Here is a 27,545-nt window from a genome sequence, read left to right as displayed (position 1 = left end):
TAATAGTATATAGTCCACGCTAAGACGAAAGGTTGATCACAGCCTACATGGTCTGATATGCCAAAAACTAGCAATTCTGTTGTTTTGTCTCATAATGCATTAATTGGTGACCTCTTCCATCAAATTGGGCTTGTGGTTTAGTGGTATAATACTCCCTTAGCATGGGAGTGGTCCGGGGTTCGATTCCCCGCGAGTCCATTTTTTTTTGTTCCACGATTTTTCGTGGCACGGCTTTAATTTATTTACATGCAGTATAATATTGCTAGATAAATTATTTCATAATGCTTTGTGGTAACCGATCATATCGGCAAAGATCAAGATAACACAATATGAAACATCCTTATCATCCAATTTGGGATCGTGGTTGACCAATTATTTCTCAGGGTCGGAGAATTGCGCGTAAACAAGCACCATATTGGAAAGCTTGGCGTGCTTGTTATTTGTAGCTTAGGATTATAAGAACCCAGGTTCTCGATCCCATGTTGCGACAATCGACCAGGTTATTATCGCTCCCCGCATTTCAACCATGCCGTGATGGGAGAAGATAGTCAGGAGCCAGGTACATCCGCTTCATGAAGATCGCGTACAATATCGTTCATCGCACAACGGAGCCGGAGGGCCCGAGCAGTAGGTCTGATTGCAGCATTGAACCAAAATTACTGTCGCAGCCGGCTTTATGTCACCAGGCAACATTATCTGCATCCAAGCGGGGCTTGCATTTTGTGGAGGCCGCAATGCTTAGTTATTGTTCAGGCGAGGGGATAAGAGATCCATCAGACCAATTGGCCACTGCGACTGTGCCCCATAACCGGCCCCCGTGATTCTAGATTGGAAGATAACTGTCGATCTCGCCGGAATCCGTCGCTCGTCCGGTCCGGGTAGCACCTACATGTGCACGCGGAGCCGCGGAGCCACGCAGCAAGCATGATGGAATGTTTTGCACACAACGTATTAATTGTGTGTCGAACAGGCACGATATTATTGAAATATAGACCGTAGACAAAAAACAAAACAAAACAAGAAATAGAAAGAGTAACAGGTGCCTGCCGTTTCCGGGGTTGACCCATCCAATGGCTGAACCCGATAGCAGTGGGCCTTTACTAGTATCGACAGGAGTTGTGGAGGCGTGAAGCATCATCCAAAGCTAGGAGTTTCTTCCAATCAATCATCTGAATTCGCCAAGTCAGTGAGGAGTCAATTTCCCGTCAATTTAAACGAACTTACGCGAATTGGAGCTACTGGTAGCAACTCATGGATCCCTCAGGGTATATAGCCACTTACCCTCCCCGCTACTACATTATTGTCGCAAATCCTAACGTTGCCTTGGCTTTTGGGCCCGGAATATTACTTTGACCCAACATGCTACTCAAATCGGTTCTGACATCCGCCCTCCTGGCCCTCTCTCTGGGATCGGATGTTGCGGCAGCTTTTAAGCATGGACGTTTCGCAGAAAAAGCCCGAGCGCCACAAGAAAAAGCAAAGAAAGCTATTGAGGCTCGGAACCAGAACCATGAGCGGTCGCACAAGGATTTCCGCTTTTTGAGCAAGAAGACCAAACGTGAGTGTCGAGCTGCTTCGTCAAACCAACAATAATACTGACGAAGTACTTACTAGCTTACCTGGTGGACTCTCTGCCTGATGTTCCCTTCGATGTAGGCGAGATGTACTCAGGCCTAGTGCCAATTGACATGAGCAATAGCTCCAGATCACTCTTCTTCATTTTCCAGCCTACTATCAATGAGCCGGTTGACGAAGTCACCATCTGGCTCAACGGTGGCCCGGGATGTAGTTCGATGGAGAGCTTCTTGCAAGAGACTGGTCGGTTCTTGTGGCAGCCCGGTACTTTTGCACCAGTTGAAAATCCCTATGCTTGGGTGAATTTGACTAACGTGCTTTGGTGAGTATCGTATATCGGTAAATATGGTGATTTGGTTGCTGATATCTCGCAGGGTTGACCAACCCGTCGGCACGGGCTATTCAATCGGTACACCGACTGCCATTTCTCAGGAGGAGACAGCACAGGACTTTGTCAAGTTCTTCAAGAACTTCCAAAAGATCTTTGGGATTAAGAACTTCAAGATCTATGTCACTGGTGAGAGTTATGCAGGCCGTTATGTTCCCTACATTTCGGCTGCAATGCTGGACGAGAAGGATAAAGAGTACTTTGATCTGGATGGTAAGTAGCTCAAACCTTAAAAGTCTGAAGGGACAGCAGCTGATCACCACCAGGCGCACTGGCATACGACCCATGTATCGGACAGTTCGACTACGTGCAAGAAGAAGTGCCTGTTGTGCCTTTTGTCCAGGAAAATGCCAACCTGTTCAACTTCAATGAATCATTCATGGCCGAGCTCGACAGAAAACACAAGTCCTGCGGATACGAGGAATTCATCGATAAATACCTGACTTTCCCACCCCCGAAGTCCAACCCCCCAAGTTCTTCAACTACACCACAGAGGCGGACTGCGATCTGTTTGACCTCGTCTACAATGAAGTCTTCAAGATAAACCCTTGCTTCGACCTCTACGAAATCAACCTGATGTGCCCACTCCTCTGGGACGTCCTCGCCTTCCCCACCTCCCTCGACTACCAAGCCGCCGGCTCAACCGTATACTTCGACCGCAAAGACGTCAAGCGCGCCCTGCACGCCCCAGACATCAAATGGAGCGAGTGCTCCGCCGAGCCGGTATTCGTCGGTGGCAACTCCGGCCCGCAGCAAGAAGGCGACATCTCCGCGAATCCAATCGAGCACGTTCTGCCGCAGGTCATCGAAGCCACGAACCGCGTCCTCATCGGCAACGGCGACTTTGACATGGTCATCATCACCAACGGCACCCTCCTGGCTATCCAGAACATGACCTGGAACGGCCACCTTGGGTTCCAGGAGAAGCCCGAGACTCCTATCGATATCAAGATTGCGGATCTCATGTACGCCGACGTCTTTGCTGAGAATGGCGCCTCGGCCCTCGATGGGCCCCAGGGTATCATGGGCGTGCAGCACTACGAGCGTGGCCTGATGTGGGTCGAGACGTACCAGTCTGGTCATATGCAGCCCCAGTACCAGCCGCGCGCGGCTTACCGGCATCTTGAGTGGTTACTCAGACGGACTGATGAGATCTAGGGATCTAGACCGCGTATCTGGTGAAGTTTGATCTGCGACCGACTGCGAGTAGTCCTTGCGTGGGAACGAGACAACAGCCGATGGGGTATATAGCCAGAAATGATGACATATAGAAAGTATATATTGAGACAACGATACCAATGTGTATTTGAAAGACAGACCGCTTGTTTGGGAAGTGTACATGGAGTTTATGCATCACCCCGGATTTGGGAATAGGACTAGTGGCCGTGCAGCCATATGGCTCTGACTTCCCGGTATTAAATATGCCTGTAGATCCCCGGGGCTGTTTCGGTAGAGGTGGATGGGTTTTCCTCTTCTCTCATGTAGCTGATGTATTGGAATGGTCGACTGAACATAATATTATCATGTAGTTTCACAACCATCGGGACTTGGCTGCCGATGAGAGTATTTGTTTGCCTGTTCGACGATTATTTGGAGGCTATATTATGCTTGGTTTCATCGTCTGGATTAGATCCTGGTAATAGTGCAAGGGCCACTATGTTGAAATCAAGCCTTTGCTGACGCTTGGTAAAGACATCTATTGTCGGTGACTACGACGCCAAGGGATAAGGCAGACCGTCAGTGACTCAGTGACCGGCTTCTCTATCAGTCAGCATCGGACGTACCATCAAATAGTTAGACAACTGGTCTTTGAGTCTAGAATGTAATGGGAAAATAGCTGCTTTGTTTTGAATGGTAACTATATGGTAAGAGATAGTACCAGGTATAGAGGACTTCCAGCATAGAAGGCTCTCTTCCCATAAATAGTACGAAGTCTTTTCAAGGGTTGGTGGCTAAGCGCATGTCGATTATGAATCTGTACAATGGACAGGTGTAGGCCCAAATAATGTTTGTATCGCTAAAAAGTAACTATATTACAGTGTATACGATGTAGCCTAAGTCCACTGGCTTGGACGCACCGGTCAGTACTAAGTGAAATTTGATAACAACCCTGAGGCAATCAGTTCCTAAGACGTAGTACACAGTGTTGCCCCCAATACAATCTAACATGCTTGAGTACAAGTCCACGTGTGGCAAATTGACAACCAAAAGAAAGAATCACATTACACGCGCATAACACGGACCCCGGTTCTTCGGATCCCTACCGCAAAGCCCTATTGGATTTCTCGAATTATCAAGATGTACGATTATACAATTATAAGCGCAAAGACATTCCTCCCCTACAAATCAAAACAGAAAAGGCTAGACCAACAGATATTATTATTGGTAAGGGGAAATTACATCCTTAGGTAAGTTTGCGCTATTGCTTAACTTTCCATTCCCTAGATTGGACAGACGTCAAACACCGGACATCAGACCATCAGGCCTGGAGAGTCGGAAAAACTTGGCTGGATACCGACCGGTACGTCTCGCAAGACAAAGACCCATAGCCGAGAGGTCATTCCCGGGTCGAAATACATTATCCGTTAGAAGGCGAGACCAAGTAGAAAGGAGTCGTCGAAAAGGCAGTAGGTGTGGTAATTTACTTGCCCGTGGATTTCAAAATTACGCTGTCTTAAACGATTGTGATTGGTGTAATGTAGCATGCCGATGATGGTCCCAACGATCGGTCTGAATGCGGCATGGATACGCCTCTGCCAAGACCCACGTCTTTGCAACCGTTTTCGTTTGTGCCACGATTCTAGTACATTGCAGTAGTAGTATGGATATGTGCACGTATGTATGTTGTAAAGATACAATTGAATAGATATGTAGCCAATTGGTAATAACCAAAAAATATCGGAAAAACCATAGAGCCAAGTAAAATAACATGAAATGTAGTCGAAGTAACATCGCATCCGGAGTTCAATATTTTGCCCTAAACAAGAGTAGCGGCCTTTCTGCAAAAAAATTTTCCTGGTGGACCGTGGGCGCCAATGAGCATTGAGTGTGGAGAGATTGGCCATCCGGCCGTCTCGGCCCTTTCCGATTCTTGACCTAAGATGACTTAACATATGTTCAGTGTATGGTTAGTATTCTTGCATATCATTGGTATACCATTGGTATAATTATTGTGGTCCTGAGGCTGAACAGTATAAGTTGACTTTTTTTGTTTGCCTTAGTGGCGTTCAACCCTGGGCAGATCCTCGCGTTGTACTAACAGGACCTTGCTAATTTCCAAAAGGCTAAAAGCGGCTTAAGGCTGCCGTCAGCCACTCACGGCGAGGCGTTTTTAGTGCTTAGATTTTCAAGTTACTCTCTACCTAGGATTTAGTACTCCGTAGCAAGTACTTGATACATTACCATTTCCATGTGATATAATTGCAAACTCGAATTCATAAAAGTGTAAATATGGGAAAGTATTACAGTGATAGTATGTATACATATGCACTTACAATATACGGAGTAGTTATGTAGTAACAGTCAGATATCATATGTCACTGTAGTCCCGCTTTGCGCCTTGGCCAATTGAAACCTCATCGCATTTACCATCGCGATACCCTCGGTAATTTTATTTTATTTTAATTTTATTGAAAAAAGACGCGAAAAACTGGAAAGAGGATATGGCGCATCCTCGGACCCAAATGTAAGTACATATATAGCAACTGTAAAATCCCACCCTTTTCCCTTTTTTTCCTTCTTTCCTTACAACATCTTCTCAATCAATTTGAGGTATAGCTAATCCTAGCTTGCCCTAACTTGTTCTTCCTTCAGCCAGAATCATTGTTTCAAGCTCTGGTTTTATTTCTACCTTTCATGATACCAAAGACCCCATTTCAACAGCAAACACAACCAAGCAGAACCCCCAACTCCCCACCGCAGTAACAAGCGATCGTGCCGATATCCATAGCGACAAAGCATAGCGCCCAGCCCATTGCGAGCCACAACAGCAGCACATATACATATCCTGATATCCTTGCGCCAATCTCCACAGCAGATTCCCCACATCCAAACCCGATTGCAGCTCCACCGTAGACTTGCCCTAACCACTCGACTTGCGACACTCGATATAGACCATACCAAAAAGCAGCAACTCCCATATTCCAAAGCGCCAATAAAATCGCCACAATGGGCCTCGCGCAATTTAACCCCTTCAAAAAGGACCGCCAGAACTTCCCCGGCGTTGTCATCCCGCTCGCTGACGCCCCCGCCCATCTCACGAAATTGTCAGAGACAGATGATAAAGAGTCCAGTAAGAGCTTGGACCACGCGTCTTCGTCCGAGAATGGCGTTGCGGGCTCGCATACTAGCGCGACGCATTTGACACTTGAAGCGCTCCGCGCGGAAATCGAGGCCGATCTCGCTACTGCTTCTCATGACTCGACTTATGATCGTATGTTTCCCCCCCTTGTGGTATTGCATTTAGACCCTGCCCTGTGGTATGGGTGTTGGGGTTCTTGGTCTAATTTTTTAATTTAGGCAAGGCAAAGGTTATCAATAGGGCTTTGCAGGATATTGGTATGGGCCGGTATCAGTGGCAATTGTTTTTCCTTTGTGGTTTTGGTTGGACTGCGGACAAGTAAGTAATTCTATGCGTTTTTGTTGGATTTGATAGCTAACTTTCTTGCAGCCTTTGGCTTCAGGTGAGAGATGTTGTGGGATATTCGTTCGGATGGGAACTAATCGTTTCTAGGGAGTTGCTTTGACTTTGACTCCGATTTCTTATGAATTTGGAATTTCTAGCACATGGGTTCGTTTCACAACTTGTGCTTTGTTCTTGGGACTTTGCCTGGGTGCTTCCTTTTGGGGTGTTGCCTCTGATATCGTTGGCCGTCGTCTTGCTTTCAACACCACCTTGTTCCTGGCTGGTGCCTTTGGCCTGGCTGCCGGTGGTGGTCCCTCGTGGATTGGGTAAGGACTTCCTACATGGTTTTGTACTAAACCTTTCCACTGACAAAAGTTTAGAACATGTGCTTTGTTTGCTTGCTTGGGTCTCGGCGTGGGTGGCAACTTGCCAGTTGATGGTGCTCTTTTTTTGGAGTTCCTGCCCTTCGTCTCCGGTAACATGCTGACCATGTTGAGTGTTTGGTGGCCCATTGGCCAACTGATTGGCAGTCTGCTTGCTTGGGCTTACATCCCCAACTACAGTTGTACCGGTTACGAGGGTTGCACCAGGGAGAAGAACATGGGATGGCGCTACCTGGTCCTGACTCTAGGTGCCATCACCTTTGTCATGTTCGTCCTGCGCTTCTTTTTTTCCACTTGTACGAGTCACCCAAGTTCCTGCTTTCTCGCGGTCGCCAGGACGAAGCCGTTGCATCTGTGCACGGAATCGCTTATAAGAACGGCGCCAAGACCTGGTTGACCACCGAGATCCTCAATGAAATCGGCGGCCACCCGGACGCACAGGAGGAAAAGACTGAGCTCACCTACGTCCAAATTGTGGGTCGTTTCTTCTCCAAGTTCTCTATGGAGCGCATCGCTCCCTTATTTTCCAGCAAGCGCATGGGCATCAACACCGCTCTCCTCTGGTTCTGCTGGACCACAATCGGCATGGGCTACCCCCTCTTCAACGCCTTCCTGCCTCAGTATCTCTCCCAATCCGGTGGCGAGACAAACTCCAACTACACCACCTACCGCAACTACGCCATCACCTCGATCGTCGGCGTCCCGGGCTCCATCCTGGCCTGCTACACCGTCGAGATCAAGTACATCGGCCGAAAGGGCACAATGGCAATCGCCACGCTGATCACCGGCGTGCTACTGTTCTGCTTCACCGCATCTACCAGCTCCAATATCCAGCTCTTGTGTAGTTGTCTCGAGGCTTTCTTCCAGAACATCATGTATGGTGTCCTGTACGCATATACTCCAGAGACCTTCCCTGCTCCCAACCGCGGTACCGGTACCGGCATCTCCAGCTGCCTGAATCGTATCGCCGGTCTCTGCGCGCCCCTAGTTGCCATCTATGCTGGAAGTTCAAACCCCAACGCTCCGATTTATGCATCGGGTGCTTTGATTCTGGCGTCCTTCGTCGCTATGTGTTTCTTGCCCATTGAGACGAGAGGAAAGCAAACGCTATAAAAGAGGTCAATACGCCTGCTTCATTTTTCCATTAGACATGACCTTCCTTGGCCATGTTTGACCGTACCTGTGAATACAGATACACCCAAAATTATAGACACCAGTTGCATATGCCCTAGATCCATTCCATCCTTCCGTGATTGGAAAGCATTGAGATCAGGATTGACGCTTGTCTACAGCCCATTCCAGATAAAAGAACTGGATAGAATGCTGAGTTCTGCATATTTTCTCCAACAAACCGTTGGAGACGGGGTCTTATCCCGCTGAACATACACTTTGAGATACCATATTGTGCTTTTGTCAGCCTGTTTGTTGTCTCCATTGCGCACATCGTCTAAGTCCGGACCTTGTTGTATTTAATGTGAATATTGTGATGTTTGTGCTCTGAATTGCAATACGTAAGGGTTTATAGTAGGAGAATCGCTGGTGCAGGAAGTTAGTTTGCTACGTCGAGAGGAGCTACTAAGCTCTTCACAGAAGCTGTTATATGATAAATTTTTAGCAAAACTCCAAGGAGCTCACATAAATAAGCTAACCTAGCTGTCCTATATTGCTCTTGCCCTGTTTTGCTTTCAATCGCCCTTCACGGTCCTTAACCACGTCGTCGGGACATCGCGATAGACAAACTGGCCACCAATCCTCGTAACTTATTTACTGCCCACGACTACCTTAGATGATGCAAGTACCTTCATTCTCTACCTTGTCTATGTATAGTTTATCGTTTATCAACACATACATGTCAGTATATTCCACTCGTGGCATCGACCTCCCGCTCTTGATGGTCGTCAACTCGCGAAACTTCGAAACGTCAAAGATACGAAGGGGCTGGATATACAGGCCATCACCCCTTTCAGCCACACAATCTCCCGCTAGGGGATAAGTAATCAAGGATACACAACGTGGAAAAAATAATCAAAAATCAATGCTTAATCCTTTAACAAGTATGTGAACCCTATGACAGCATATAACAAGGCCAGAAAGCGCACAGAAAACAAACTCCATCCTAGCCCAGCAAGCTCCGCGATAACACAAGAGAAAACGAAAAGAAAACAAAGTTCCCATTTTCCAAGTCGTGACCATATGTAGCATGCGAGATCCTCGCCGGGACCGATCCAGTAACGCGCGAACAGCCCAGACAGAAATAAACGAAAATATGAGAATGAAAAATGAGATATGGGGATCATAAGAAAAGAAAGTGGATCCGTGGAAAATAATCGCTCATCAAGTCAAAGACACATAAGATATGAAGACATCAGCCCTTTCGCAAAAAGGTCCATATGTGCGTCTATACGACGGGTTGGTGACGACGGCCCCTCTTCTCCAGCAAGGTCGAGCCGTTGAGGGAAAGCTCGAAGGGCTGGTTCGGCTTGCGGATACTGTTCTTCGCGGCATTGGCGACGTTCGCATCGTGCATGCCGTAGCCCTGATTCTTCGATTGTTGTGCGGGTGGTGCGCGTGCTTGTGCAGCGCTGCTCTGGCCCAGGTTTGTGGAACGGAGCTTTGCTTCCATACCGGCCATTTCGCCCTGGGACTTGGCGACCTTTGCCGGGGGCTCGCCGCCGAGGTTGTGGCTGTATTCGGCTTCGTTGTCGTATGTCTCGTTGAGCGCACCCAGGGCGGATTGGAAGCCGGCTACGCCACTGCGATTGGCGGCGCGCGCACGCCGCTTACTCTCTTCTTCTTGTCTGTGCACGGCGTAGCCGACGTCGAAGACTTCGCGCAGGTTGAAGGCGCCTGGTGAACGGAAGTCCATGCGGCGTTCTGCGGCTTGAGAGGGTTGGTCGAGGAAGCGGGCGCTGGCGGGCTGGTAGGGGCCGTGTTCGGCGGACTGGGAGTCGAGTTGTTGGGTGCCGTTTTCGTTTCGGGAATAGGGTGTTGCTAGAGGGGGTGCGTCGGCCGCAGCAGTCGTTGCCTCGTCTGATCCGCGGATCCAAGGATGGTCGAGGAACTCTTTGATGGTGTAACGCTTCTCGGGGTCGACAGTGAGAAGGTGTGAAATCAAATCCTGGGCCGACTTGGAGATATCGTCCCACCAGGGTGACAAGAAGGTGTATTGACCGCGTGCAACCTTTTCGGTGAGGACTTGAATACTCTCATCGTAGAACGGAGGGAAACCACAGAGAAGAGTGTAGAGCACACAGCCCATGGCCCACATGTCTACACTCTTGGAGTACCGCTCATCCTTGACAATTTCTGGGGCAGTGTATCCGACAGTGCCACAAGGGGTCATCGTTGAGCTATCCCAAATCACCTTGGACAGACCGAAATCTGCAAGCTTGATCCTGCCAATACCACCTGAACCGACACCAGGAATGAACTCTCCCTCATCTTCTTTATCTTCATCGCCAGGCTGTTGGGGCTTGGGGTTCTTGCTGGGAGCATGCGGAATGGGGTAGAACAAGAGGTTTTCCGGTTTGATGTCACTTCAAGATATTAGTTCAAAATTACATCTCGGGATTGAGGAGCAACCAACCGGTGAACAACTCCAGATGTTTCGTGTAGATACTCAATCGAGTCTGCTACCTGTCGGATGACGTGGCGGCTCAGATCTTCGCTGAAGTATGTCAAACGCACGATCTGGTGGAACAATTCACCACCAGGGCAAAGTTCGAGGACAATATAGTAATATTGCTTAGATTCAGAGAAGTCGATTAATTTGACAATATTGGGGTGGTCGAGATTGCGCATAATCTGAACCTCCTTGAGAATGTTCGCTCGCTATCGAATCCCAATGTTAGCAAGGTTCCGAAACCGTATGCGCAATCGCATATGAAACGAGCGCAAGGAAAAGAGATCGGCAATAAGACGCGAGTCACCATTGCCACGGAAGTCAACCATGAAGGAATTTTTTGCGCACCTCCAATGCTTTGGGGACTTTGTTGACCGTTGGATAGCGAGGGTCGCTCTACAGAACGTATTGGCCAAGTTTCCTACCAGGGTGGATTGCAGACTATGTAGCCAAGGAGATAGGTAGGGGAGAGATACAGGGAAGGGAAGTAAAGAAAAGGAAAGAGAGGAAAAGAAAAGGCATATTGCGACGAAAACCTACCTGGTTGCTGTTCAGTTCAAATTTGCGAACAACTTTGATAGCCACCTCGCCGTATTCTGTGGTTGTATCCTTGGCACGATAGACGTTACTGAAGGCGCCATCGCCCATCTTCTCCATCAGAATCCAACGATCTAAACCAGGGTATTTAGGCATTTTCGACCGAGTGAGGTTCTCCTCTGCCACGAGACGTTCAATTTCTTGGGAGCGATCCTGCCTGACGCGAGAACCGGGTTTCTGAAGCGCATTTTCTCGACCTTCCGGACCAAAAGCCTCAAGGGCAGGTGTGTATTGGCCAGGTGGTTGAGGTTCTTGCTCGGCATGGATGGTGGAAACATCGGTTGTGGGTTCTGAATGAGGGGTGACAAGACGGGCCTGCTTGCCATGCCTAATGAAATTCTTGATATTCTGTATGGTACTCATGATGGAACAGGAATGAGTCGTGATTTGTAAGAAGTGGTTGTTGCACCGGAGATAGAGAGGGGGGAGAGAGAGAGAGAAGAGAAGAGATCTCGCAATCTAAGCAGGAATTTTCAGATGTGTTTCAGGGAGAATTCAAAATGAGTTTGAGAAGTTTGGGGAAGATGAGCAAGAGAGTCTAGTACTCCACTAAAAATCAAAAACTACCAAGAAAAAGAGGGAAACTGAGAAAAGAAGAAAAGGGGAGGAAAATGATGGCGGGGGAAAAACAGCTATGACGATGTGTGATCTTCGGTGCGATGTCATTTCTGCCAAGACTCATCATCAGCATCCTGTTCATTTCTTCTTTCTCCTTGGACGTCATGTTACGCCACCAGTCCACAAATGGTAATCTGGTAAATGCGATCAATCTATATCTCATATTGTCTTTATATTAATTGCTTTCTACTACCTATACTACAATACTACATAATACAACCAGCTATCATGGCGATTATACTATATATACCTCCTTTGTGGTGATTTAACCCTTTCTTACAAGTCACAGATACTTCCAATTCCAAGGTTCTAGTTAAATGCTTCTGTTTGACTGATCCCTGTCTCTTATTATCCTAATCAGTCTTCCCCCCCCTCTCACAATATGTTGGTTTCCGAGACCTGATTCCAAAGACCTCATCTTTTCCAAGGTTGGCCTCCCGGACTGTGGAGATTGATATCGTCATCATCCGCCGCCACATGCTTGGAATTTAAACCAATTCCGGATTCACATTGCTACAAGCTTGTACTGTTCTTCTCATCTTCAAAATATTTCAGGTTGCATTGTCTGTCCAATCTAGACTTCGGTCTTAATTGATGCGGGAGCTCAAGACCCAGATCCGACCCTCTATTGGACTAGACTGTTGAATTTTAAAAAGACCTGCAGGGCAAACACATATCAAGGATAAGGAGAAAGATGATGAATATGAAATACATCAAGATATCGATATTTTGATGTCAGGACGATTTGACAGACTAAATTTGGCTGCAGACTCCACATGGCCTCGACTTTGTAGATCACATTGAGTATAGCTAATGTTCGAGTGCGTGGTCGCATTGTACCTAGGTATATTGTATGTATGATTAATGAGCTGCTTACATAGGTAATACCCCACTTCATGGCTGAACGCAATGATTTCATCTGCACATACTACTGTTTGGCTGGCTGGTCCATGGCGGTCCGAGTGCCAGCTTCGAAAGAATCGCGGCTGAACTCCCCGCAAACAGATTTCTTCTGTTGGTATAACCTCAGGCATCACAAGCATTACAAGCATTACAATGGCAAGATTCCTCATTGTATGACTACCACATAAACCTTGTTATTCATCTCAAGAGGGGAGTTCAGTTTTGACCACCGGGCTTGCTTCAGGGCTCAAAAACCAAGAGAGATGCTGTAATTCATAAGCAGGCCAAGGAAGCCGTCTAACCCATGACAACATGGCTGCATACATTTCTTAGATAATCTTTTTACATGGTTCATCTAGGGGAATTACCAGAAGGCATCTACCCAGGTATCTGCCAGCCAAGTTATATAGCCTCAGCCGATTCCAGGCACGGCAACCATAGCACAGTTGTATATTTGATGGTAAGAGAGACCAGTAGATTTGAGATAACGTAGGTACCCACTCCAGGGCTACCTTTCGTACTGACTATATCGTTAGATCCGTTCTTTATAACCTCTTGGTACGTAGGGCTCAGTCTGAGTGAACACCCCGATTTTCACCATCGCAGCATATAGAATAGTCATGAGAAGCTAAGCATCCAGCCAAGCATCCAGCCATATCTTGCTGACAGTCAGTATCATTCGGTGGTGCTTATATTAATCTATATTAGAAGGATATCTAAGTTGATTACTCAGTTTACGCTTTGGTTATAAACCTCGGAGATAGGACCTAAATTGCAATGAGTAATCTCTCACACCACAAACGAGCAGAGGTGCCGCATTATATATCGTTTGCCACTATCCAGTCAAGCCTCCATTGGCAATAGCACGTATGGCGCGCATTAAATTTATAGCTACATTGTCGCCCTGCCCCTGGAATGTTAGACTGAGACCTGCATCAAGGGCTAAGCATATGGAGTAAGGAGTTCGAATACTGACGGCATGAGACTCCAATCATTTCTGCTGGTTATGAAACATTGACATACATTGTATGCAAATCGGAAACCCCACATGGCCTTGACTATTGAGATCCAGGCGTGCCCGGATCGTATGGGGAAATTTGGGATGAATCCACTTAGGAATTGATCCATGGATAACGGCTAAATACCAATATAAACTCGGTTGAATGCCCTCATATATCTTGGATACCAGCTGCTGCGGCGTACTACACGTAAACATGTAGGTTTGTAGTGAAGGTGTGTGAAAAACAAGGCAGCAAGGCACCGACAATTTAATCCAGGCACAAGATGGACAACCAAATTGTGTTAGATGCTCTATCTTTTGCTTGCATTGGTTCTTTTATTAAATTGTTTCAATATTTTTTTGCCTCATACCTCATACATCACTAGTCGAAACACAGGGGATAAGAGTGATTGACTGGTGTGCCCAGCCACTCGCCAATATTGACCATCCTCCCCACCCTTACGACTCACATCGCACAGACAGGTCGAGCCTTCGTTCCGACAGGCCTTTGCTCTAATCGAATCAGTACTTATCAGCCGTGGACTCGAATGCACCTCGGACGATCCGCACCCCTCTCCCCCTGCATCGTACAGAAACAAAGTCTCTGCGTCTGTTAGATCCATCAACTCTGATCATTGGTCGCATTCTGGTCGCAGAGTGCTCGCGCGCGATGCGACCCTTGCGATCTTCGACCGAGACATCTTAAACAGTGTTATGATATCCAAAGATATCTAAACTACGATAGAACCCCAAGCGACCGTGGAAACTTGTCTCCCAGATCGGCGTCGCTGTCTCCGAGATGCCGGGCGTGGAACTGATGGGGTCATCGGAGGATTCGCAAGGACTCGAGCGGCCACTCCTAAGGTCTCACAAGACCATTCCCCGACGGGATGTAATCGTTCCAACTATCGAAGTTATCCAACCGGTATCCCCGGATCAGAATGGGAAACATGATACGACACCGGCGCTTCCTTTGACCCCCCGGGTGCAGGCCAAGAAGCTCTCGTCGATGAACAAACACAACAAAAGATGGAATCTTTGACAGACCTTCCAGCAACTGGGATGTTGACCCCTCGCCGTCCCTCCAAGCCTCCGACTCCCGATGTGACGCCCCCTCGAACGAACGCAAATAAGCGCCCTAGCTTGAACCAGTTTGTGCAGTTCTCTTCATCGTCTCGAGCCGATTCATTCCAAACGGCATATGAGAATATCTCTTCGGAAGAAGATATGGATACACCGGTCCGCGTGTCTCAGACACCAACGCAGACACCCAGACAAAGGAAGGAGCCATCAAAGCCACCCGTCTCAAATGCATACCTTTCACAATTCGCAAATACAAAATCGTCATCGTCTTCTGCATCGCAACAACACAGCGAAACCGAGTACGACACAGGATTTGAGTCGTTTGATGGGGATTGGGCCGCAAACCCCATGGACGGGTCGCCAACGGTGTTAGCTGGAAAACGAAAGTCTGTACGGGACCACACCAAAGAGGATTATCAATCAGCTGCGCATAGAACTTCACTGGATGTCAAGCGTCTCGATGACTCTTTGAGGCGGGAAAAATCTCTGCGGGACCGAGTCACTGGTGCGCATAAAGTCAAGGAAAGTCCATCGATGGAGCACTTCCGGGAGAATATTGGGTGGCCATCATCGGAGAGTCCAGCCAAAACCAACGACCCCGAGGCTCGTCCTTTATCGGTCATCTCTTCGACGTCCACCATTGAGGCTATGATAATTGAGTCCCCGAAACGCGCGCAGCGAATGCTTCGGCATACCGAAAAGCGAAGCTCTCTGCGGTCTGTCAGCTCTCCCATCACAAGATCGGAGCGAACCTCTAATGGATCCATTCCTGAATCACAACACCGTTTGGTTCACAAGGTTGCTCGCATCTCTGGTCAGGACCATCGCAGCGTATCGTCGGAGATGTCATTCTCAACCAAAACCAGCAGCAGTGCCATACAACCAAATATTGAAACCATCAACGTCGTGGTCATACCCGAGAGAAACTCGTCTCTGAGGTCAGGTCCCAACAGTCATGCTTCCTCCAAACCCGGTTCCCAGCGATCGAGCCGTCGTCCTCCGACAGTATCATCTGGCCGTACAGACACTCTGCAGCACAAGAAACGCACCGTATCAGATTCGCACTCGTCAAAATCTCGCGATGCAGATTCCAGAAGTCGTTCCATGCAGCGACCGGTCGTTCCACCCCGAAGCTCCTCTCTTTCTGCACCGACTAGTAGGAATAATTCTCGCACAAGTTCTCTTACTTCAAACAGTCTGCGAAGTCGACCCAAAGAGCGGCCCGTTATCCCAGCCCGAAGCTCATCGCTTTCTGCGCCAACCAGTCGCAACAACTCTCGTGCAACTTCCTTAACCTCTGACAGCCTGCGAAGCCATACCCTGGCCATGGATCTCGAAATGCAAAAGCGCCGCGAGAATCAGCCGATATCTCCACCTCGCCATAATGTTCTAGCTTCGGTAGAGCGCCAAAGTCTACTGCAAGTGCCCAAATTGCCTGGCCTGTTTGACAGCTCGGAGGATATGGCAATGCTGCAACCTCCCTCTTTGCCTTTCACTCAGGGCTCCATTCCATCGTCTTCCCCGGGCCCTATTGAAATCCAAGAAGCCACAGCCGTCAGCTTGTTTGCACATAATAACCACTCGCTGCTGCTTGTCGATCCACGAGTACAGGCCTCAAGACGCCCTCTCCAGGCTCTTGGAATTCCCGACGACTTTGTACATCCCTGCACATTTGACAATGTCCCACAAAGACCCATCTACACTGTCGATTCTCCATTAAAGAATCCTCGCCCTCCACCGAAACCCCCTGTCAGCAAACCTCTCCCCCCGCTTCCCTCGCCAGACGGCCCCCCCTACCAACGCCAACGATGAAAGCAAAGGTCTCGGCCGTCGATGGAGCTCAGTTCGCCGCAGTCTGAGCGCTCGGCCACGGTCGGAATCCTTCAATGCCCTGTCACGCTCATTTTCCATGAAAACTGCAAAGAATCGAACAGCAGGAAAAGAAATAGACAGCCGACTCCATCCTTTCTGGCGCCCTCGCGGTTTTTGGGACGACGTCCCCAGCTCCCCGGAGAAACAACTATCGCCAACGCGCCAGCATTCCTCAGGCCTCAACGACTCTCTGGTAGTCAACAATACCCTAGGCCTACCCCAACGCCGTGTAATATTCGACGGCCCACCGGCTCTCTCGCGCCGCAGCCCAGAAATGAAACGTATCTTCGACGGCATGGCCAGCAACGGCAGCTTAATCGACCAAGGCATGTTCCGAACTGGCTCTCCACTCCACCCAGCACGATTCCAGTCTCTGTCCCGCTGGGGCCTGCGCCTCCAGTCGATCTCCTGGCGTAACATGCGCCACCGTCTACGACGTATGCGCCAGCGGCGCGATGAGCGGAAGCGCGCTGTTCGTCGCGAAACCCTCAAGCAGAGTATCGGTGGCCCTGTTTATGTAGCTTCCAGCGCCACGGCCGGGGTGGCTGCGCGATGATAAATGATTCCCTCTTTTCTTACCCATGCCATCCATGTCTCTTGATGAATGGGCATGTTTCACGCATTTCAGTACACGCCCGAAGATTCCACGATGCAAGTGGGACATTTTGATTTTGAAATCTATTCAACGCCTGAGATGATTGATCGATATGAACTGAAACTTTTTGATGATTATGAACTATGAAACACGGACCACGATTTTTATGATGATGATGATGCTCTTGTTTTTACCTTTTGTTGATATCGCGTTGGCTGTACTGTTGAAAGATGTACTTTTAGTTGGTGAATTCCCATAGCACACGTATTTGACTTCTTTCCAGCCTGTTTATCAGTCTCAGTCTAAATCAGCGTTGTCCATGCCAAATTAACCCCTCGCTTCCACATTGTTTTGCATAGATGGTCGATGTAACAACCAGTCTAGCTGAAGACCGTAGTCATCTACATTTGCCCATCGGTAGACGATTAAGGTAGATCTTTGTATATTTCGCTCTTGTTACCATCAGGTACCGAACTTTGATATAGCATGTAAGCTAAGGCATTTACCTAGTAAAACAGTATGTATCTGCTATGAGTGGTAGTTGAAACCAGGGTATAAAAAACAAAAGCATAACTCCAGATCGATATCAAGATCAATTTCTGCCTCCCCAATAAACATTCCCATGACCCCTCCCCTTCCCACGCCCTCGTACACTCGACCGACCGCGAATAGCCATAGACCCATACTCCGTCTCACGATCGACCCGCTGTCTCAGTCGCTCAGAGGACTCCGTTTCCGCAATATTTTCAGGCGAGCTTTCGTCTGACTGCGCTGCTAATCTTTGTTGACTGTGCTTGAGCATGGCTTCCCAGGTTGGTGGGTCGAGAAAGGGCTGGGGCGGCATTGAGAATGAGACTTCGATTCGTGGGGCCATGGGTTTGTAGTCTTCTTCGTCTTCAAATTCGTCTTTGTTTACACTTTGGTTCTTGAATTCATTTCTTTTTTGGGTGGCCTCTTCGTGGGATTGTTTCATGCGTGTTTCTGCGGGGATCGCGCTAGGGTTGAGCACTTTGCACACTTTGTGTTGGTTTGATTTTGGGGGCAGGAGGGATCTTTTGGTTGGGATAAGACGGGACCGTGAAGATTTGGTGGTTTTAGGCATTGTTACTAGACTCTAGATCGCACTGAACAGAAGATTTTTGAAGGCAAGTTATAACCGTCATCGCAGTTAAAGTGGATATCCTTATCAGCTTATCAGCTTATCGTGAATGCGTGAGGCACCGAGGCAGAAATCATCTGTACTCCTTTTACTTCAAAAGTACGATACCTCCTAGGCCCTTGGAAGGTTCCATGATCTATCCATGAATATGCCGGCCGAAATAGGATTAGAAGTTCACCCGCATCTATTTGAATATCAAGGGACCCAATTCCTTGAAGGATTACTTGCGCTGGCGAAGCGCAATCTTCAGCCTGAAGTTAGGAACATAAAACTCCTCGAATGAAAGCGAGCCAGTCAAGGCCCCAGGAGACGAATCAGGCAGGCGTATGTCATAACGAGTCAGGATATGTGCAAAGGCCAGCTTCATAAGTGCGCCAGCCATCCATCGCCCAGGACTAAAACACGAGCCAATGTCAGCCAGTGGAATTCGGGCGGTTGGATTTCAAACCAAGGCAAGAGAAATGTTGACAGCCATGAAATTGCCATGCTCAGTGAGCGAACAAAATTACTTACCAGGCTTGCACTCCCATTCCAAAAACAAGGTAGTCAGGACTCAGATCGACCAATTGGGTGTTCTTGGCTCCGGCTGCAGCACGCTTTACGAAACGGAAGCCGTCAAAAGCATCAGGGTCTTCATAGTGCTCGCTGAGACGCTGGATAATTCCACTTGGGACTGCAACGTGGGACCCCTGCTTGAGTGTGATACCTGTTTGTTCGTCCCATGTTGTCAGTTCACCTAGCAGCCTGATGGTCTGCCCGGGGAAACCAACCGTTAGAAAGCTTGAGATTGGTTGTACAGACCCTATGGGCAGATACTATAACCAGTTTGGTGTGTTAGCTATGCATGACTCAAAAGAAAAGAGTAGTTGACAAGTGCGGATAAACACACGCGCCGAAGGAGGATGTAGCCGTTGGCATTCTTTCAGAAAGCTATCCGTCAAGACCATATTATTACAAGCTGGAAGGGTTGGTCCTAATTTGGAAAATGTCCGCCCAATCTCTTCACGTATGGGCTCAATATATTCGGGTCGGCGGGCTAGCTCGGTTAGGGCTCCGTAAAGCGCCTATTGGGGTTCGAGTCACAAGACTGCAGGGGTGCGGTGTTACTTTGCGTCCACTCACATAGGATGTAGTATAGATAAAGGCAAATTGTAGAAGCAATAGTTCACCTATCACCTCTGTATATGTCCATCGATTTCGAAGCACAGAGCTCTCATACAGCCAGCGGAAAATCTCAACCTATGATTTGTTAGAAATCTTTGTGTTTTTTTTGGGTCAAATAGACCAGATTGTAGAAAAAGCAAAATAACATACAGGCTCACCTGCTTGGTCGAGGCTAGCCTCACTGTTGACTTCGTTGCCATTGGATATCTCAGCGTGATATTCACCTGCGCGTGCATTGAAATGCTTTAATAGAATTTTGCGCGAGGCCAACATATCCCATTTAGTTCCAAAACTAACAATACGGCTGATAAATCCACCGATGTATCTGTGTTGATAGGATCAGTCGAGATGAGAGAGACAGTTCAAAATAAGGCATATCTCACCGTTTCAAGCAATCTGGCACAAGGAATTGTACTCGAGTAGTAACTATCATTCCGAGAATATGCTCCTTTACAGCATGGAGATATTCTTCATCCCGGGCGAGCCGTGGACCGACCATAGAAATGCTGCCACTGCGTGCTACGATCGAGTATCCGAAATCAAAAGAGCCGACCACACATTCTGATTCAGAAAATTAGATATGTAAAGAAAAGGGCAATGCTTTACAAGCTTTACCTCCGTCTTTGAACTCCAGAAGTTTTAACTGGGAGATGATTGCCTCGTTTATAGAGGGTATATACCGATCCAAGTTCTTGTATACTGTGCCGCGAATCATACCGGGTGTTGTTTTGGCGATTTTTGGCCATCCCATGTCAGCAGGAAAATATCCCGGCATTACATGAGATATCTGAAGGAGCTGCGGAAACCTTTTCATTAGCCAGGAAACGTAGATTGTAGCGCTCAAGTCAACCTGATCGATCCACGGCTCGGGAGATACAAGAGTACTCTTTTTGTTCTTCAACTCCTCGATTAATTCTGGGGCGCACAAGACGACCTGTCCGAAGCGGAATGTCCGCGGAATTTCGAACAAGCTATCTTTGAATTGGTTATAGCCCTTCTTTATGATACCGGGTCCGTCCATAACAAAGTGGTAGTGGTGGTATAAGATCGCGATAGAGTGTTTGTATATAGGGAAGGAGACGTGGTCCTGTGAGGTAAAACATCACGTTAGTATATTCGGTTTATCGATAGATTTCTTGCCTACTCTCAAAGCAAGGAGATCACTAACATTGGCCAATGTATAGGAAGTCAAGAATAACGCCGCCGCAACCAAGGAACAAAAGACAAGAAGAAGACTTAAGCACAGCGTAAAAGCTGAAGTCTGAGTGCCTACTGGGCCCTGGTTCCAATTAAGCATATTTGCGCAGGACATGATGTTTTGAAGATCATGGGAAGAGGGCAGTGACAGAAGCATGAACGGGACAGAAGGTAAAATATATACCTCAAGTTTCATCCAACAAAACGTACGAGGCGGAGAATAAAAACCAGTCATAAGATCAACTAATATTACAGCAAAGGGACTCGTTACTGTCCTAAGCGGATGAGTCTGTGCCTCAAAGCGCGGTGACAAGAATGACTCCGTGTGATATGCTTTGCAGCATGCCCCGGCAAATTGTGTCGGACTTTATATTTGCATGGGTCAACATCAAATTTCCAGACAAGGATGTTGGTATGACAAGTATATCATTGGATTGGCTAAAGACAGAAATTCGTACAAGAGAATCATAGCGAATATAAACAGACATCAAAACAAAGTGAAACAAGAAAAAAAAACTCCATGGGAGGTATCGAGATCGAATGTGTGGTATAATGATACAAGCAGACACGCAAGCCACGCCTGAAAAACGCCAAGAAGGTAACAGTCAGCCTATGCGATGCCCTGGGGCTCCACTCCACCCATTGTTGAGTATGAATAGGGCAAGTCTACCAAGCCATCAAGCAGCCAATTCAATGGATCAAAGACCTCATAATTAGGTTCCATGAAATTGCTTGGAAGACCATTCACCTGGTTCGCAGGTGGTTGGACTCCAAGACTCGCTTGAGAGAGTAGAGGTGCTGGGGCAAGACTTGGATCATTTCCAGAGATCCCGGGTGTGTTTGTAGATGTGAGTACAGGCCCGACAGATGACGCGGCCGAAGAATCGGCTGCTGAGTCTGGGTTTGTCGGGTTTTTCAGATACGCTATAAATCAAATTAGACTCTGTGTAGACCTGAAGCTGCAACGAAAACCTACCTTCAATGTTACGGCCTTTGGTCCGTGCATCCTCCCGCCATCGCCAGACGGAGTCGAAAAGCAGAGACATGCTCATCCGACAGCGCACTTTGAGTCGCAGGGAGTCATCAACATCGGAATTATTGTTGGATCGTTGACTTGTTCCTCCCAATCTCCACATCTGAGCCAATACTTCCGCAAGCCGTTCGGGCAGATCGTTGCTGGAAGCTGATACTCCACGGATGGCCCAAATTGTCCGATTAAATAGATGTTTGGTGTAGTCCATATCGATATGAGAGGCGAAAAAGCTTTTGCATAGCTTCAAAAGGGTGCATCCAGCGGCTACCATCATTTGGTAGACGTAGTACGGTGTATAAGAGAGGACTGGACCGACCTCGGTCTCAAGATTCAAAACAACTTCGAGGAACGATGTCGTCGCGACATATAAAGATAAAACCCTTTCACGATAATTCTTCGTAGTTGGCTCGTCAAAGAATGCGGAAAGATGCAAGTGAAGATTGGCGGCACGGAGGAACAGGTCGGTTATACCTGATTCGTTAGTCCAGGGCCATACTCTACCGAGTCTGAGAGACTTACAGTCGTTGTGTGCTTTCAATTGTTCTTCCAGTTCATCAAAGTCTCGTGACAAAAAGGAGATCATTGTGGACCTTTCATGGTCACTGGTTAGGCCAACGGGATCGCGTCGATTTGTGTAGAGTGCTCTGGTGATTTTGTCGCAAAACTTTTCAATCTCTAACCTTGACCTTAAGTCATCTGGAAGTTTGAAGTTTGGGTCTAGCGAATCGCTGGAAGACAGCGTCCAGTCGTAAAGAGTGGATGATGGTTGTCCATATCCAGTGGATACCCTGCAATAAAGTGTGAGACAAAGTTGGCCAAAGTCTGGGGGATTACATACCTCTGAGCAACAATATTGCAAATGGCCCAGGTTCGCACCTTATCTCTCAACTCCTCCTCAATCAGCTCCACCCGAAACTTGCTGAAGTCTTGGGTGTGAGAGGGTCGATGTAGACCAAGCTGCATGGCAACCTGTACCATCATCCCACATAGCATGAATGTTGGATCTGTGGAGGTACTGCTTGTCGGGAACGGCCATGAGCACAATAGCGCGAGTGCTTTGACAACATGGTAGCTTTGAGGGATGTCTGCCAAAGTACTCCAAACAAGTCGGCTGACAGGGCCAGCGAGAGAATTCAACAAATTCGAGTCGCCCTGGTAGCGTCGTGCACCAACGCTAACAATTGTCCAGAAAAGCAGAGAAGAGGCATTATAATAATCCTCGGGAGACTGTTTTCGATCCAAAAATGGTAGGAAAGGATGATAGTATGTGAAGAAGCTGGCGGATACATTAGATCGATCACGGACTGGCAGTTGAGAACTTACAGATTAAATAGTTCCGCTACCTTCTCGGGGGCCACCATAATATCCTCAATGCGCTTGATTTGCCCCCCGCTTCGCATGTAGTTGGCGCCATCAAAGCCCGAGCGCAAGTCCAGCAGGGACGCAACAGCTTCTTGTGATCCCATATACTGATCTGCGGACATGGCGGATGGGGTTTGATAAACTGCAGGACTGACTTGATTCGATTCTTGCTTGGGTGTCAATTGCCCAGCCGTCAACTGTTGTTGTTGCTGTTGCTGAGACATCCCAGGCACGGGTTGGCCCGTAGCAATCTGCTTCCTGAGCTCAAGGATTTCTCGTTCCATCTCCGCATTGCGACTGCGCTTCCCCACGCGTTTGAAGTTTGACTCGATTTTACAATCGAGCTTAAGCCGACGGCATCGTGAACAATCGGCCCAGGGATCTTGAATGACGTCGCATCGGAGCTGTCGCAATCCAAATATTAGCCAAACTCGACCACGAGATTAAAAGTGCAGCACAGAGACTTACTTTCTGCTGTCGGCACTCGTTGCAGGCGCGCTTCACAGGTTGGCGTCTCTTCTCTTCGCGCGCCTCATGGTCATCCATGTCATCTATACTCCCCGGAGAACTGTCGATCCCCGCAATGGCCACATTTCGTTTGCGCCCATGCATGCCGTCGGCGGCAAGTGACCGAGGCAACTGATTTAGTCCCGCCATTACGGGACTGGTACCAGCAGAAGCATTATCAAATTTCAGAATCGGTTCTAGAGCTTGGGCCTGACCCTCTCCGATGCCGCTCGATCGCCCAAGAAAAGCCAGGCTGAATGACGTGTGTCCGTCGAGATTTCGATTCGACACGGTAAGAGGTGTTTTGTGGTCGTGTTCGCGGGCAGAAAAATTCAGCGATTATTTAGTGGAATTTTTTGGGCGAACTCGACTCTTGCTTTTTTTTCCCTTCGTCTCTCTCACTTTCTAACCCAAACGTTTTCGATATTCGCGGTGAGCGCTATATCACGTGATATGAACTGAGAGAGGGGCACGTCACCTGACACTTTGCACGTGATATCGATTATCAACAATTCAACGCATTGACGACTACAAACTACATATATGTAGGAACATATTATACTGATCTGCTACTTTGACAAGGTCTTAGATGGGCTAACTGTGTCTCAGATTCTATTGGGATGAACAAAAAAAACATATTTTCTTATGACTACCAACAGCATTATGACTGATTTCCTGCAACGTCTGCGAAAGTTGTGAATATATGGTGAGACATTTGCTGATGTTGACCTGGAACTCCTTGATGAACAACCAGACATGACATTCTCATCTGCGGGGAGAAGGTCGGGAAACCTTCCCTCAGCCAGTCTCTCAAATAGGCCGCGTCAAAAATGCCACGTTGCCCATGAGGGGAAATTAGTTTTGTCTGAGATTCCGGCTTCCCGAAGGTGCTTAACGACAATCCGCCGAAACAAGGGTGCTGGCTTGTGTAAAGAGCTTCGAACCTTCGTTGCATGATCTTTTTGTCTCCAGGTGTCTGATTGAGGGCATGGCGATGAAGAAGGTGCGATGATTTCCTTACTATAATTTCTAAGACAGTCAAGTTCTCTCTCTCCTTCTAAATCGGCGAGCCCGATTTGTAGAACCTCCTGGGATGAGAAATTAGTCTCCAGGCCGATATTCACCAGCTCGGAAGCTGAGATTTGACCAGGCCATCGGCTATCTTCCTGATAACATCTTGGTCTTGAGTACAGTATGTCCATCCGCACATAGTGTGGTCTGCCATACTCTCAATTGTGGCTCCGTGATCATGTCGATATTGTGCAGGTAGAGACTTTTGGTGGGAAAGGGAGGAGGAGTCGGGGCAGCAGCGGCCATTGTTTCGTTGAGAAGCAGTGATCTGACAAGTAGAGATAACACCAAACTGTGTGGTGGTATAGAGGAGAAAGATTCTCTCACTTAGTAGAGTGAAGGAGCAGTAGTCATGGTCAATGAGGGTCTTGAATGCCTCGATGAATTGCAACGTGAGGTATCATATCGCGTTGAGTGCCAGACACGTGGTGGGTGACCCGTGTCGCATGCCTGAAAGTGACTGAAAGTGACTGGACGAAGACCAACTTAACAAAGGGATGTTTGCTTCAAGGTGACTGAAAGAGAACTAATTTTCAACCAGATATTGTACCTCACGGAAGATACATCCAAACACGAACGTAACCAGGAACACATCCGTTCATCTCTCACTTCAAGGAACCAGATGGGAATGGCCGGACAATCCGGCTCTCTATGCTCGGCGATTGGTAGCTTATACCCTTCATTTGCGTTCATTTACGTTGTTTCAGTGTACACTTCATCAGTCCAGAGTTGTTAAAGAAATGATACTCATTTCCTTCGATCAATCATTCATAAAGGCAACCAAGAGAGACAACGAGAGATGCATTTCCGATCGGCTGTACAGACATTATAATGGAGAAAATCTCAAAAGTATTACTACTACGTCAATAGAATATCAACGTAAGTTCATTATGATATTTCCCATCAATTCAATCCCAGGTATCCAGCCATGCATCACCAAAATCCCAAGAAGCCCAACAATTAAATACCAAAAAGGAAATTTAACAATCCCGCACAATTAGATATCCAAGTATCCTCCGCCAAATCCCTCAAATCCACAAGTGCCCCCTCCTCAGCAGCAGGCCGCCATTGATCCTTCGTAACAGCATGCCACAAAAGACAATTACGCGGCATAGGGAACTGCAATTCCTCCGCTGTGAACAACTCCATCTCATCCCCCTGCCCCAAGCCCAAGCCCGCGCCAGTTAATTTTCCACAAACCTTGAACAAAGCAAGATCAAACCGTTTAATCTCCTCAATGCAGACCCACACAAAAGTAGAAAGATCCTCATCTCGATACCGAGCCACCACATTCGGATAATAGAACATGCCTAGCTTTCGACAACTCCTTACTAAACCAGCTAGTAAGTCGAGTTTCGCAGCGGGCAGAGAAACCCGCAGATCCAAATCCAGGGAGTCTGTGCTTCGGTGCATGATCGAGAAAATAATGTGTAGTAGAATGGCCTGGTAGGTCGGTATTGGCCAGTGGCAATCACTGCATGCTTGGTCTGCTTCTGATGCGTCCCATTTATCCTACTCTGATCAGTTTTGAACAATACAGCTCTGAAGATAACAATAACGGACCTTCTGTGCCCGAACTGCTGAGTCCAGATTATGGTGGATATCCACGGCTGCGGATCTCGCGCTCTCTTCGCCACTCGCCCACATACCTAGGACTACCATCGACTGCACGAGGAGGGGTGTTTCGCGCTTAGCGTCGAAAGACCCTTCGTGGATGAATGGCCATCTGGGGTGGAATTTCTCAAAGTAGAGATTGATATACTGGTCTCTTTTATTGGATAGTGGTGTCGGGTGTATTGTTGTCCCTTTATCTTCACTTTGTGTAGTTTGATCTGGATTTTGGTCTTGGTCTTGGTTTTGATCTTTGAAAACGCACTCTATCACGCGACGTACACATTCCGTGCATGGTAGACCTTTGCAGCGGGATTTGGTTGCTCGGCAGCCTTCGCAGGCTTGTCGGGCTCGAGAAGATGGTTCTTTGATTTTATGGTGTTGCCAGATGTGTCGGCGAAGGGTGTCCCTGGATTCATTATTATTGTTAGAATTTAGATAAGGGATTATGGTAGATACCGGCGTGCGAATTCTCGATCGCAGTTTGAGCATAGGAAGGCTTGGTCTTGGGAGTGTTTTGTCTGATGGCGACGTAGATGCTCTTTTCGCTGGTAACTAGCATTGCAGCCAGGAAAAGAGCAGGTAAACATAGCCAGGGAGTTCTTGATAGTATATCTGTTTGAGTTATCCTTATATTTATTTGCTTAAAGAGTATTCAGTCAGAGAGGAGAAACGACAGGGTGGTAATGGCGGGATTTAACAATGGTTTCCGAGCCTCCCGGCCTCCCACCGGCATCCCACTAACTACATCTTACCACGTCCATTTTTCCAATCTTGTTACACCAGCTCAGTCAAAGAGTGTGTTCGAGACTTAGGAAAATGCGCCATGATTCAAAGCTACACTAGGGGCATTGTTTAGTGAATACAGGAAATTTTCCCTTGGTTTACTGTAAATAACCTGTGGTGTGGGATACATCTCAAATCCCCTCCTACTGAGCATGCCCGCACTGAACAGGGTATTTAAGGCCCAGAAATCTTCAAACCGATGTCTTAAAGATATCTCACAGCCAAGCTATGACGAAATATATGGAGATGAGAGATTATCAAATGGATCCTGGTGGGTCTGATTCCCCCGCATATGATGTACAACAAGGTGGATATGAAAGTTGGAGTGTCGATTATCCCGAGCTTGAAAACCATATAGTAGATGGCAACTTTGCGAAGCAATATGCCAGAGCCTT

The 27,545-nt window shown here is 47.7% G+C and overlaps 8 protein-coding genes across 8 annotated transcripts; 3 read left to right on the top strand and 5 right to left on the bottom strand.

Annotated features, from left to right (window-relative positions):
* Positions 1-1,359: 1,359 nt before the first annotated feature.
* sxa2 (putative pheromone processing carboxypeptidase (Sxa2)) lies at positions 1,360-3,121 on the top strand (the record flags this gene model as incomplete). Its single annotated transcript, XM_057241141.1, has 5 exons — positions 1,360-1,558; positions 1,615-1,897; positions 1,950-2,176; positions 2,230-2,436; positions 2,496-3,121. The coding sequence occupies 5 exons, from the start codon at positions 1,360-1,362 to the stop codon at positions 3,119-3,121; spliced, it is 1,542 nt and encodes a 513-aa protein (XP_057096500.1).
* Positions 3,122-6,130: 3,009 nt separating this feature from the next.
* N7529_005613 (MFS transporter) lies at positions 6,131-8,083 on the top strand (the record flags this gene model as incomplete). Its single annotated transcript, XM_057241140.1, has 6 exons — positions 6,131-6,395; positions 6,482-6,581; positions 6,633-6,645; positions 6,696-6,913; positions 6,968-7,232; positions 7,283-8,083. The coding sequence occupies 6 exons, from the start codon at positions 6,131-6,133 to the stop codon at positions 8,081-8,083; spliced, it is 1,662 nt and encodes a 553-aa protein (XP_057096499.1).
* Positions 8,084-9,368: 1,285 nt separating this feature from the next.
* Positions 9,369-11,552, bottom strand: N7529_005612 (serine/threonine-protein kinase; the record flags this gene model as incomplete). The annotated part of the gene is made up of 3 exons (XM_057241139.1): positions 9,369-10,506; positions 10,557-10,801; positions 11,133-11,552. The coding sequence occupies 3 exons, from the start codon at positions 11,550-11,552 to the stop codon at positions 9,369-9,371; spliced, it is 1,803 nt and encodes a 600-aa protein (XP_057096498.1).
* A 3,187-nt stretch (positions 11,553-14,739) lies between these two features.
* Positions 14,740-17,221, top strand: N7529_005611 (uncharacterized protein; the record flags this gene model as incomplete). The annotated part of the gene is made up of 2 exons (XM_057241138.1): positions 14,740-16,542; positions 16,577-17,221. 2 exons carry the CDS (start codon positions 14,740-14,742, stop codon positions 17,219-17,221), a joined length of 2,448 nt encoding a protein of 815 aa, XP_057096497.1.
* Positions 17,222-17,852: 631 nt separating this feature from the next.
* N7529_005610 (uncharacterized protein) lies at positions 17,853-18,362 on the bottom strand (the record flags this gene model as incomplete). Its single annotated transcript, XM_057241137.1, has 1 exon — positions 17,853-18,362. One exon carries the CDS (start codon positions 18,360-18,362, stop codon positions 17,853-17,855), a length of 510 nt encoding a protein of 169 aa, XP_057096496.1.
* Positions 18,363-18,639: 277 nt separating this feature from the next.
* On the bottom strand, positions 18,640-20,670 carry N7529_005609 (cytochrome P450; the record flags this gene model as incomplete). The annotated part of the gene is made up of 7 exons (XM_057241136.1): positions 18,640-18,814; positions 18,933-19,221; positions 19,309-19,483; positions 19,542-19,658; positions 19,734-19,908; positions 19,967-20,144; positions 20,199-20,670. Coding segments are annotated over 7 exons (1,581 nt in total), but the record flags the coding sequence as incomplete, so codon positions are not given.
* A 720-nt stretch (positions 20,671-21,390) lies between these two features.
* Positions 21,391-23,832, bottom strand: N7529_005608 (putative C6 transcription factor (Leu3); the record flags this gene model as incomplete). The annotated part of the gene is made up of 6 exons (XM_057241135.1): positions 21,391-21,704; positions 21,757-22,284; positions 22,333-22,601; positions 22,652-23,089; positions 23,137-23,579; positions 23,644-23,832. The coding sequence occupies 6 exons, from the start codon at positions 23,830-23,832 to the stop codon at positions 21,391-21,393; spliced, it is 2,181 nt and encodes a 726-aa protein (XP_057096494.1).
* Positions 23,833-25,713: 1,881 nt separating this feature from the next.
* Positions 25,714-27,005, bottom strand: N7529_005607 (Zn(II)2Cys6 transcription factor; the record flags this gene model as incomplete). Its single annotated transcript, XM_057241134.1, has 3 exons — positions 25,714-26,265; positions 26,317-26,773; positions 26,824-27,005. Coding segments are annotated over 3 exons (1,191 nt in total), but the record flags the coding sequence as incomplete, so codon positions are not given.
* Positions 27,006-27,545: the final 540 nt, after the last annotated feature.

The sequence above is a fragment of the Penicillium soppii genome (genome assembly GCF_028829465.1).
Source record: "Penicillium soppii strain IBT 18220 chromosome Unknown utg000005l, whole genome shotgun sequence".
Lineage (NCBI taxonomy): Eukaryota > Fungi > Ascomycota > Eurotiomycetes > Eurotiales > Aspergillaceae > Penicillium > Penicillium soppii.
Note: the sequence above shows the minus strand (reverse complement) of the source record. Positions and strands in the feature narration are given on the sequence as shown.